The 13,258-nt window shown below is 31.5% G+C and overlaps 1 protein-coding gene across 2 annotated transcripts in view; it reads left to right on the top strand.

Moving 5' to 3' along the window:
• The window catches only part of LOC143079396 (uncharacterized), a 344,537-nt gene extending 338,839 nt beyond the window's left edge, over positions 1-5,698 (top strand). The window contains exons 1-3 of one of the 2 annotated variants that reach the window (XR_012979403.1): positions 4,280-4,351; positions 4,937-5,173; positions 5,447-5,698. Coding sequence is in view for 1 of the 2 variants with exons in the window: in XM_076254714.1 (XP_076110829.1) it covers positions 4,937-5,061 (125 nt within the window). In the remaining variant the exon portion in view is untranslated. Of the gene's footprint in view, positions 1-4,279; positions 4,352-4,936; positions 5,174-5,446 lie in introns of those variants that run through there. The other variant, XM_076254714.1, reaches the window with a different exon arrangement.
• Positions 5,699-13,258: the final 7,560 nt, after the last annotated feature.

The following is a 13,258-nucleotide window of genomic DNA, read 5'->3' as shown; positions in this document are numbered from 1 at the left end:
AACACATGAGACGGAAACATGATTGATTGATTGATTAATCATGATCATGATTGGTTGATTGATCATGATCATGATTTGTTGATTGATCATTATTGATTGATCATGATTGGTTGGTTGGTTGGTTGGCAAACACACATAAAATTCTTCAAGTCGTGCCCCAAATCACATATGTACATGACCTTGACCTTTGACCTTGTGACCTTTGTCAAGGTCATTGCTTCACAATGTCATTGCAAAAGACCCTATGGGTCAAGGACCTTTTGTTTAAGAGTTTTGCCTAATAATGGCTTTTTATAAACCATCAATGGGGGTTATGTCCCTTACATAATGGTAAAACCAATACAGTCATAATGTAACAAAGTTGCCCCTTGAAGTACTGAACATTTTTCACTGCTTAAATTTTCTGTATCTATAACCATTCAAGAATTATAGGGAAATCAAAGACATATGAAAATCTAAAATATGACCTTGACCTTTGACCTTGACCTAATTTTCTAAGTTAGGACCCAGGGGACTCAAATAAAAACATTCCAGGGTTATACGGTTAACGGTTTATGAGTTAAAAAAACATACCGACAAATTTATTCCGTAAAGGTACATAACTCCTATAAAATTTCATCGAATCGCTTCGATCCAAATTAGCCAAAAATTCCTGAGGATGTAACGAACAATTTGTAAAAAGAATTTTGTCGCTTTCTTATTTTGTTACGAAGGAGATGCACACACATGACAAACAGTGAATAGGGAGATAACTCTTACAAAGAAAATGGTTCGGCTTAGCAGGGTGAAATTTAAAAGCGCATAAACTATACGATACAATATGAAAAAAATCTAAGCGACATATTGCGAAACAAACATTTATCGCAAGAACAAAATTTGGCGGAAAAAAAAAAAAAATAATAATAATCAGAACAAATACAATAGGCTTTCCACAGAAAAGTGGAAAGACCTAATAATAATAATCAGAAGAAGAAAAACAATAAGTCTTTCCACAGAAAAGTGGAAAGACTTAATAATAATAATCAGAACAAATACAATAAGTCTTTTCACAAAAAAGTGAAAAGACTTAATTAAAAACCAATTGTTCAGAGAACAATTGAAAGTCTTTCCACACCAAAGAAATTTTCATAAGAAGATAGTTTTTCATACTGATGCGATAAATGATGGTTTGATTATCTTTTTGAGTGATATAAGGGAGATAATATGCTACTTCCGGTTAAATGAATGTCACATCCGGTCTCATATGATAGCTTCTTTCACACTGATTCCAAAAATATATAGTTTCTATATACTTTTGTATGTAGAATGGGAAATAATTGGCCACTTCCGGTTTGTTGGAAGTCATTTTTAGTCTTCAGTTATCTGTTTTATGTATCTATAGAACAAAATATATGGATTCTGGGTACTTTTAGGTGAAAAAATTGCAAAAAAAAAGCTACTTCCGGTTTTCTAAAGGTCACTTCCGGTGGCCATTGTTCAAGGTCATTTGTCACTTAACCTTTTGTATGAGGTCAAATGTCTTTATAATGAACCTTATTGAAGTTATAATTAAATAACCTCATTTCAAGACATATGTAGGGGCAACAACTCCTATAAGATGCCATTTAAATGTATAAGACTAAATGTAGCATATCTTCATTACAATAAAGCTGACATTTTGCACTTGTTCTTTAATATGTATCTTTCAAAGTGTCAGAAAAAATGCAAAAACAAGCAAAAGTCACAATTGAGAACTTGACCTTGACCTTTGACCTTGACCTCATTTTCTAAGTTAGGACCTAGGGGACTCAAATAAAAACATTCCAGGGTTATACGGTTAACTGTTTATGAGATAAATACACATACCGACAAATTTATTTTGTAAAGGTAGATAACTCCTATAAAATTTCATCGAATCGCTTCGATCCAAATACGCCAAAAATTACTGAGGATGTAACGAACAATTTGTAAAAAGAATTTTGTCGCTATCTTGTTTTGTTACGAAGGAGATGCACACAGAGTGTAAACAGTGAAAAGGGAGATAACTCTTACATAGAAAATGGTTCGCCTAAGCAGGGTGAAATTTGAAAGCGCATAAACTATACGATACCATATGAGAAATATCTAAGCGACATATTGCGAAACAAACATTTTGCGCAAGAACAAAATTTGGCGGAAGAAAAAAATAATAATAATAATAATAATCAGAACAAAAACAATAAGTCTTTCCACAGAAAAGTGGAAAGACTTAATAATAATAATCAGAAGAAGAAAAACAATAAGTCTTTCCACAGAAAAGTGGAAAGACTTAATAATCAGAACAAAAACAATAAGTCTTTCCACAGAAAAGTGGAAAGACTTAATTAAAAACCAATTGTTCAGAGAACAATTGAAAGTCTTTCCACACCAAAGAAATTATGATAAGAAGATAGTTTCTTCATACTGATGCGATGTATAATGGTTTAATTATATTTTTGAGTGATATAAGGGAAATAATATGCTACTTCCGATGAAATTAATGTCACTTCCTGTCTCATATGATAGCTTCTTCCACACTGATTCCAAAAATATATAGTTTCTATATACTTTTGTATGTAGAATGGGAGATAATTGGTCATTTCCGGTTTGTTAGAAGTCGTTTTTAGTCGTCAGTAATCAGTTTATGTATCTATATGACAAAATATATGGATTCAGAGTACTTTTAAATGTAAAAATTGCAAAAAAGGCTACTTCCGGTTTTCTCAAGGTCACTTCCGGTAGTCATTTTTCAAGGTCATTTGTCACCTAACCTTTTGTAAAAGGTCAAATGCCTTTATAATGAACTTAGTTGAAGTTATAATCAAATAACCTCATATCATGACATTTCAGGGGCACCAACTCCTATAAGATGCCATTAAATTGTATAAGACTAAATGTAGCATATCTTCAGTACAATAAATCAGACATTTTGCACTTGTTCTTTTATATGTATCTTTCAAAGTGTCGGAGAAAATGCAAAAACAAGCAAAAGTCACAATTGAGAACTTGACCTTGACCTTTGACCTTGACCTAATTTTCTAAGTTAGGACCTAGGTGCCCCAAATAAAAACATTCCAGGGTTATACGGTTAACTGTTTATGAGTTAAAAAAACATATCGACAAATTGATTTTGTAAAGGTAGATAACTCCTATAAAATGTCAGCGAATCAGTTCGATCCAAATTAGCCAAAAATTCCTGAGGATGTAACGAACAATTTGTAAAAGGAATTTTGTCGCTATCTTTTTTTGTTACGAAGGAGATGCACACAGATGATAAACAGTGAATAGGGAGATAACTCTTACAAAGAAAATGGTTCGCCTTAGCAGGGTGAAATTTAAAAGCGCATAAACTATACGATACCATATGAGAAATATCTAAGCGACATATTGGGAAACAAACATTTATCGCAAGAACAAAATTTGGCGGAAGAAAAAAAAAAATAATAATAATTCTATTAATTTATTCTATTATGTGATTACTACTACTCCATTTACAGAATGTCTCAATTCAGCTCTACAACTGTCATTGTTGCTTTGGTAGTCAGTACTTATGGCCATGATTGTACAAAATACAGCCTGACACCATCAGGCCAGACTCTTATTGATATAATGAAGCATTAATTGCATACCTCACGGAAAGCAGACTGTCCTGTGACACCTTCACAACAGGTTAAGAAAAAAAGTAGAAAAATATACAAATTAAGGTAAAAAACAAAAAGGTAAAACGAAAACCCAAACTCCAAGGAACATTTTAAAATGAGAAATCCAATCAAAATCAAATACGAAACAATTGAAAAACAACTGCTATATTGATTAAATAGAGATTCGGACAACTCCAAAAGGAGAAAACCCGTATGTGTCGACAAGATAAGACTTTTCTGTCTGAATGCATCACCCATAGTACAAATTAATACTCAGTAAAACTGTCAAAATTAGGGAAAAGACACAATTGATAAAGTTACAGATCAGACGAATAGACCGCAGAAAAATATAATATTCTTTCTAATGAAACTATTGGGTGTGATTATATAAATAGTTTTGTTTTAATTTATTAAATTTATATAAATGTTTTAAGAAAAGAAACTTTAAAATGAGTATTCAAAAGATTATATCCACACACAAATGTTCTTTCAAATTGAGCTTGCATTAAATCATAAGTATAAACGAAAACCAGAGACAAACCCGTTAAAGATAATGTATTAGATAAGATGGACTAAGCTTTTCTAGTAATTCATATTCAATACAGCTTATACTGTAAATGAACGCTTTGCTTTGTATATTTAAGATATTGGTGTGACATATGTCAAATGGGGGAAGAAAACTTGTCCTGAAAATGCGGACATTGTGTATACAGGTATGTTTTCTCAATATCATCATATTTATATGTAAATCAGAGTCTGACAAGTTCCTACACATGGATGAAAGCGATAGACTGTAAAGGACAGTTTACATGCTTACTACAGTTTTCTTTTCTTTTCATAAACATATAGTTCTGAACTTGTGCATGAATTAACTTTTTACCCATAATGTACATTCATGTAACTTTTTGGTATATTACAAATCTTGTTATGTTTGTATCATTAGTTTTCTGTATAATTTACAATTTCAACAAATCTGATAATAGGTCTAGTACTCATCGGAAAATTGTTAATTGTTGTCTTAGTTGAAATTTAATATCTAACATGGCTAGGGTCCGGATAAGGTTGAAGTTGTTGGCAGAGAACTTTTTAAAAAGAAAAACAATAGCTAAAGCTTATGAATCAATATCAAAAACATTTTAAAAGTCGAACTTAAAAGCCTCTACTAATTGCATGTTAATACATTGAAAAAAAATGTAAACATTGGTTTGCGATATCTTTGTCATTGTAACGTACAGATCAGTAATTTGAATAAGAAAATTTTTAATGTTAAATAAGATAATCATCTTAAACTTCTTCAGGTCAGGTTGGAGGTAACTATTATACTAACAAAGGAGGAGGTTCAAACTGGCTCTGTTTACCCAATGACCCTGAAAATGGTAATGTATCTAACAATGGTTATGATGGATTATATGGTGCCGAGTAACATATAGATTCCAGCAACAATCCCTCCGGTTTTCCTGCTAATTTGAATAACAAAGAGGTCCCATGTTCTGAGTGCAGGCGGAAAGGAAAAGTTTCTGTTTTAATGATACCAGGTAGTTTTATGTTTTTTTATCATTACCGTCAAAATATAAGAAACCTGTCCTAAATATGGTATATTATCACCTAGATTGTAACATTGTATTGTTGAGGCTTAAGATGAACATTACTTTGAAAACAAATTCTTCAAAAAATGGATTGTTCTGAATTACTGCAATGATTAGGACGAGGTACTCATGTATATATAAAGTACAAATATTGTTATATAGAAATTGTATACATTGTGTATGTTATATCTATTCATATTTGTTGCTTTTTATCTTAATCAGGAAGGAAGTCCTGTTACAAAGGATGGATATCTGAGTACAATGGCTTCTTAATGAGTGCACATAAGAATCACATCACAGCAGACTTTATCTGTATGGACGGAGATGCAGAACCATTGAACAATCGATCTTCCAACAAAGACGGTGCATTGTTTTATCCTGTAAGAGCTAAATGTGGCAGTCTAAGATGTCCCCCATACAAAGATAACATTGAAGTTCTTTGTACCGTTTGTACAAAATAAATATTAAATAATGTTCACGTTTTTCTTTAAACTCACTTGATATGTAAAAGTTTTAAATAAAAGGTATTCAACAGTCCTTAAATTCAACGTCGCACGTCATAAAACGGTATATACGTTTATGTTTGTCGGTTTGTTGATTTTGTGGATAACACGTAGTGATTCGTTTGTTATTCTCGTTGTTTTGAGATGTTATCGGACAGGCGTATCATGTTGTTTTTATCATATTATAGCTTTTCACCCCGTGTGATAATAAATAATGTAAAAATATTTATTCCTAGTTCACAATAATGGATTTAATTTTACTTATTCGTTTTGCTTTACGCTATCTATTCATTGGAATTCATTCTAATGATTTAATCCTGAAAATAACATTTTGTGTGTCCGAAGCTCTGAATTTATTAACTTTCATCAATACGCTCAAAGAAAAAAAACCATGTTATTAATCATGTCAGTACCGAAGCACTGACTACAGAGCTTATGAAACCACCGCGGACTTACATTCATCCAGCAATAGATGGTTTTCCTCTTTGTTTGCAATCTAATTAGAACTTAAGAGGTAATCATGCTTTCCTAAAACCTATACGATATCATACGCGCTTTGTCTTCCGTTTGTCTCTATCGTCCGAGTGTTTGAAACAAAAGGGTTTGATGGCTTCATTGAAAGTCATACAAATAGAATATTTAGGACAGAAAAGGCCTATTACTTTTGGAGTCAAGAGGTTATTACAAAGAATAAAAATGTGTAAAGAAAAACTATGGTCACTGTACACTTAAATAGAAAATTTGGAAAAATGTTGCACGAATAGTCATTTGATCATCTGGTGCATAATTGGAATTAAACTAACACAAACGGAAGTTAACAGGAATCGAAAGTGACTAAAGCTTTTTGGAATCAACACATGTCAAAACTCAAAGTCAATGTTTCTAACATGAAAAAGAAGATTGCTGAATGATCTCATACTATGAATTGATGAAAAATTAGCAATAGTAGTACATGTTAATGTGTAGCTTATTTGTATTTTGAAATCTTGAAATAAACACGCTTCTCATTGAATTTGAAAATTTAGGGACTTCTTTACAGTGTCAGAATTACACTTGGTTGTTTTATGATATTATAGCATATCATATATATACCAGACTTAATATTCTGCACGGAAAACTCATGCAAAAATTATTCATATATGAGTTTAGGGTTAAAAATTCATTAAAAAATCGTTCGAAGTAAGAATAACGCTGTAGAGCTGTAAAACATTAAATCTTTTTTGTGTTTAGTTTGCACACTACAAACAATAAGAACAGTATCAATATTACTGCACCAGAGACGTATTACGACAATTAATGTCTCTTTGGTAATGCTCGAGGCCAAAATATTTGAAAAAAAAAACTAAAACATAATACGAACGTTGAAGAGTTGATCAACCAAAAGGACCTGAAGTAAAGCCAAAACCGGACAAGGAAGCAGGGCTTTGCATGAGGGAGATATATTCCTATTTAAATTAATTTTAAATGATTTTTAATCAGTAAAATTAGATGAAAACAATTTCTGTACAGTTACTAGACTTGTGATACCCCCAAGGGCTTACAATCCACCAGCAGAAGTATTAAACCAGTAGTAGTAATAATCTAACGGTACCAATTTTACTGCACCAGATTCGCATTTCGGCAATAAATGTCTCTTCAGTAATGCTCAAGGTCAATATTTTTGAAAATCCAAAACTTAATACAAACGTTTTACGGATACACGCTCATTGATAACAGAAAAATATATGGAAATGTTATGGATATATGATACAATATAAAACATCCACTTTACATGCATTTTATTTAGGCCGCGGTGGTTGAGTGGTCTAAGTAGTTGAACTAATGTGCCACTAGCCGTCAACACTGGGGTTGTGCGTTCGAATCCTGTACATGGCAGGAGCGCGCAAATCCAGTCTTAATTGACTCGGGTTGATAGTTTTACTATTGCATGCCATTTGTTCTCTCTACTTCACATATTGGATCTCACAGATGAACGAGTAATATGATAGAATGAGCATACTAAGTCTTACACTTGTACATTCCACTTCATATTAATTGTAAATATGATGCTAAAAATAGCTTAACATATTGTTACTGTAAAGAGTAATTTCAAAGATGAATATAATTAGTTATGTTTCATTTGTTATACAAACGTATAAGAAAAAGATAAAACGCAATGGCCTCGACCATTTCATCTTCGAAGAACGGGTTTTCTTGGTAGATATTTATGAAATACAAAACTGTACTTCGTTTGACATGTTAACGACAACTTTCAACCCTCTAGCAAATATTGGTTTGTATTTGTAAGAGATTAAGTTGACACGTAACAGATTTTCTTTCAAATACAAATATATTAATTTTTGACAAGAATGTCATTCGATGCAAAATTTCGAGTACATATAGTTAAATATGTAAGTATTTCCGTATATATACATATTTGGTTTTCAATTTTTTTAGGGTTAGACTGTTCTGAATGAAGGTTTATTCCGAAAATTTCTTGAAACGCACGAAATTTATAAAGTAATCATTTTAATATGACTTGTACAATATGTTTGCAATTAAGTAAGGTTAAGGTGTCTTTTCTATTCAAATAAATGAGATATTTAGATATATTTTTAATAGTATATTTAGTTAGAATTTTGTCATACATTTCAAGTATCGTTTTATGTTAGGTCGGGATAACTATATAACTGAATATCTGCATGTATATATGTGACCCGCCATGACATTTGCAGGCTTATGGAGGTAGAACGTCATTGTTAGAAAAAATTATAAACATGATAGATATCTAGATTCAATGAAATACGTATTTGTGAAGAAGAGATAAACACTTTCCTTGGCTTCTTTTTTGCTGACGCCGAACTATACATCATATATAAGTTTTGAAGAAGTTTTACTTTATCGTTTGAAGTGAAAAATATTTGAATCTACATTTTAAATTGATACCAAAAAAATCAAATTTCTGCTCTATAGATTTTCTTTCATAAATGAAATCTGAAATAAATCCCTGACAAATGCACCGTATAAAATGCATCTAAGAAAAAACCTACTTATAAACTGTTACGCGTCGTATACTAAGTATAGAGACATGCATAATAAATCTAAATTAAAAAAAGGAATTCTTAAAGCTTAATTTGACAAATTTTAAACTAACTTCATTTCAACAAGTTTAAATTACATGTTCTAAAAAAGAGCTAAGAATTGTTTGCATTGTAGTAAATTAAAGTCTTTGAAATTTTATTCAGATACGCTATTGAACAGTCCTAAGAGCCAATACATACAATAATTTTGTATTTTATAAATTAGTGCCTTCAATAAATAAAAGCCGTCATAGAACAGTCTGATTTTCATACCGATATTCGAAATGACTCGTTTCATTGCTATTACAACAAATATGTCAAATTCACATGACAGAGAGTTTTGTTTCGGAATATTCTAGATAAATATACAAAAAGCAAATTTAAGACAATGTACCCTCCTAAGCCTGGAAGTGGCTAGTCACATATAGTTAACGGCGTTTTTCTCACAATGACGTTCTACCTCCATAATAAAATTGAGAATGGAAATGGGGAATGTGCCAAAGAGACAACAACCCGACCATAGAAAAAAAAACAACAGCAGAAGGTCATCAACAGGTCTTCAATGTAGCGAGAAATTCCCGCACCCGGAGGCGTCCTTCAGCTGGCCCCTAAACAAATATATACTAGTTCAGTGATAATGAACGCCATACTAATTTCCAAATAGTACACACGAAACTAAAATTAAAAATAATACAAGACTAACAAAGGCTAGAGGCTCCTGACTTGGGACAGGCGCTAAAATGCGGCGGGGTTAAACATGTTTGTGAGATCTCAACCCTCCCCCTATACCTCTAGCAAATGTAGAAAAGTAAACGCATAACAATACGCACATTAAAAGTCAGTTCAAGAGAAGCCCGAGTCTGATGTCAGAAGATGTAACCAAAGAAAATAAACAAAATGACAATAATACATAAATAACAACAGACTACTAGCAGTTATCTGACAAGTCAGCTCCAGACTTCAATTAAACTGACTGAAAGATTATGATTTCATCATATGAACATCAGGCACAATCCTTCCCGTTAAGGGTTTAGTATCATACCATCATAACATATATGAGAAGAACATAACTCGTGTCATGCCAACAACTGATTTTTGAATAGATGTGTTTAGTTCCGATGCAAAGACCCTATAAGTGAATCAATATTAACGCCAAAATATGCAATCTTTAATGACCTGACAACGGTATCGTAACTATATCCCTTCTTAATAAGTCTATTCAAAGGTTTTGTTAGTTTTGAGGCGAATACTGACACCTTTGTGCTTTATAAAGAATATTTCCATAAAAAATTGGATGTGAAATACCTGAACGTATAAGAAGTCTGCATGTTGAGCTATATTTACGAATGATGTCCTTATACCGATGATAAAATTTAGTTAATGTTTTGACTAGTTTGTGATATCGAAAACCCTGGAGTAATAATTTTTCAGTAATACATAAATTTCTCTCGTTAAAATCTAAAACATTGTTACATACACGAGCGAATCGTACAAGTTGAGATATATAAACACCGTAAGATGGTGACAAGGGAGCGTCACCATCTAAAAATGGATAATTAACGATAGGAAATGAAAAATCATCTCTTTTATCATAAATTTTAGTATTCAGCTTTCCGTTAGTGATATAGATATCAAGATCGAGGAAAGGGCAGTGGTCATTGTTAGTAATAATATTAGCTTTATTTAAAGTAAGTTCAACAGGATAAATTTCTTTAATATACATACTAAAGTCGTCATTATTGAGAGCCAAAATATCATCCAAATATCTAAAAGTATTATTAAATTTGTTTATCAAATGTTGTTTCGATGGGGTTTTGCTTATTTATTTCATAAATTGTAACTCATAGCAATACAAAAACAGGTCCGCAATAAGTGGTGCACAGTTAGTCCCCATTGGAATTCCGATAATCTGACGATATACGGAATCCCAAAAGCGAACAAAAATGTCATCTAGTAAAAATTCAAGGGCATATATAGTATCAAAGCATGTCCAATTGACATAGTTTTTTTGTTTATTGCTACTAAAAAAGCCTGGATATGTCGTGGCTGGTCACATATATATATGTCTTTCCTCTCTTGTCAATTTGAAAGGGTTAGTATCTGTCTTTACATGATAGGCGTATTACCGTACCATTTTACAACATGGTGTTTCTTTCATGAGAGGTGAGTTAAGTCTCAGCTTTTGATTTTGCAATTTAATAAGGGACTTTCCGTTTTGAATACTCTTTGAGGTCGGTATTTTTGTTATTTTCTTTTTAAATTCAAATCCGCGTGTAAAAACGGTTTGATGGGTGGAAACTTCTATAACATTGCATGGTTAATCTATTAGAGTTTATTATGTAAACCTTTATGAACAATGTTGATAGTCAGGATAAATCCAGTTGGTGAAGCTGTAAGAGTTTGTTAAATTAAATATTTGTTTACATAAACAAAGGCAACAGTAGTATACCGCTGTTCAAAACTCATAAATCTATGAACAAAACATACATATATCTGCCTACAGAATTTAGAAATCAATATACAATTCTTTAAAAACGTTTACCTTAAATAGAAATACACGTATATTTTGAAAAACAAAAACAGCTGGTACATTTGTATCAATACAAATGTGATCGTATATATGTACTCATATTTTGTGAAGGAATGTTAAAACATTTTCATGATTGGATTTAAGTGCTATGGTTTGCATTGATATTTTTTTATCAAAGAATTTCATTCCAAAACTTTTGAATTGGTATTTTCTTTTTTAACTAATTTAAATACTTTCGTCACATAAAAGCCACTCGATCAATTGATACTGATGCAGATTAAATATTTTTTTCATTGTAAACAATATAGAAAGGATACCCGCACATGTAAACTTATCTAATGATTCAATAAAAATATAAGTTACATACCAATCACATTTGTGATACATGTATAAGTAGCTACACTTAAACTAACGAAGTTGATCGATTTACTTTGTTCCTTTGAATTAAATTTTTTGTGTTTTGTATTTTGTATGTTGTTTGTTTTGTTTTTTGGTGTTTTGTCAAACTCGTTTTAGTTCATATGACAATTAAAACGGGCAATTGAGTCATTTATCACAGTAATATATAATAATAAGGATAGACACTCCGAGATGTATGGACAGTTTCAATCAACAAAATCAACAGGGTAAATGAGCATTTCTACAACATAAAGATGAATTTTATTGCCTTTTCACTTCTTTCTCTTGTTTAGTTTATAATTTGTTTCAGTTCATTTTAAAATTTATTGAAACCCATTAATACACTCTTGTAGTTTCCGAAACAAAAAGAAATCCACACTGAAAACATAAAAAAATAATACCGAGATCCAAGGCAAACTCAAAAAGGGTAAAAGTCCACAAAAACTGACAAAATCAAACGCTATCAATTAACAGAACAAGGGGAAAACAACTGTTTTACTCCGGACTTGTTACAGGCATTTTCAGAACGAAATGAAGGGGGAAACCATGTTTTATTGCTTCAATTATAGGTAATCGTGGAGTAAACTTGTGTACTGCTGAATTAAGTCATAGGTAACTGGAGGTAAAAATCCAAAAGCAAGCTAATTGGAAATCGAAGGCAGTATCTTATAAGTGAGTTTGGATAGTAATTATTGACTTTCTATAAATCAGTGTTTATTATTAATAACAAATAATTTTTAATGTGTCTTTTGTAAAGATCAACATGATCAGTATGTGATGTTTGGTGTTTTAGTCACATTGCGTTTGTGTTTTAATTTCAGTTTGTACATTTTCTGAAAATATCTATATGTCATATATAAGAGCCAGCAGTCAAATAATGGCAAGTGAAAGTTTGTTCACACTTGGCAACCGTCGTTTTACTTGATTTAAAATCCTCTCCTTTAAAACGACTAGACCCATTACCATACTACAAATGAGTTATTCTCAGGGATTTTAAATGTGTTCCTCATTTCGTCAAGTATTTGTACTAACGTTTTTTTAAAAAGCTGAAAATAAACACCCAAAAAAAGTAAAATAACAAAAATACTGAACTCAAAAATTCAGAAAGGAAAGTCCATAAGCAAATGGCAAAATCAATAACTCAAACACATCAATCGAATAAATAAACAACGGTCAAATTTCTGTCTTGGTACAGACTATTTCTTATGTAGAAAATGGTGGATTTAACCTGGTTTTATAGCTAGCTAAACATCTCACGTGTATGACAGTCGCATCAAATTCTATTATATTGACATAGATGCGTGAACAAGATAAACATGAATAACTGGTAAAAATGTCAAAAATAGGGATACAGCATTCAACATTGTGTTATAATCTTACTCACAATAAAACCAAACAAATATTTAACACAAAAAAAAACACAAAAAGGCATATATCACTTCAACAACCTCATTCATTGCTTACTTATTTTTGTATTTTAGTTATGTATGTTTAATCCACCCATGAAGGATTGAACTCGGATGAATCTTAAACGTCTATTGAA

The sequence above is a fragment of the Mytilus galloprovincialis genome, chromosome 6, assembly GCF_965363235.1.
Source record: "Mytilus galloprovincialis chromosome 6, xbMytGall1.hap1.1, whole genome shotgun sequence".
Classification (NCBI taxonomy): Eukaryota; Metazoa; Mollusca; class Bivalvia; order Mytilida; family Mytilidae; genus Mytilus; species Mytilus galloprovincialis.
Note: the sequence above shows the minus strand (reverse complement) of the source record. Positions and strands in the feature narration are given on the sequence as shown.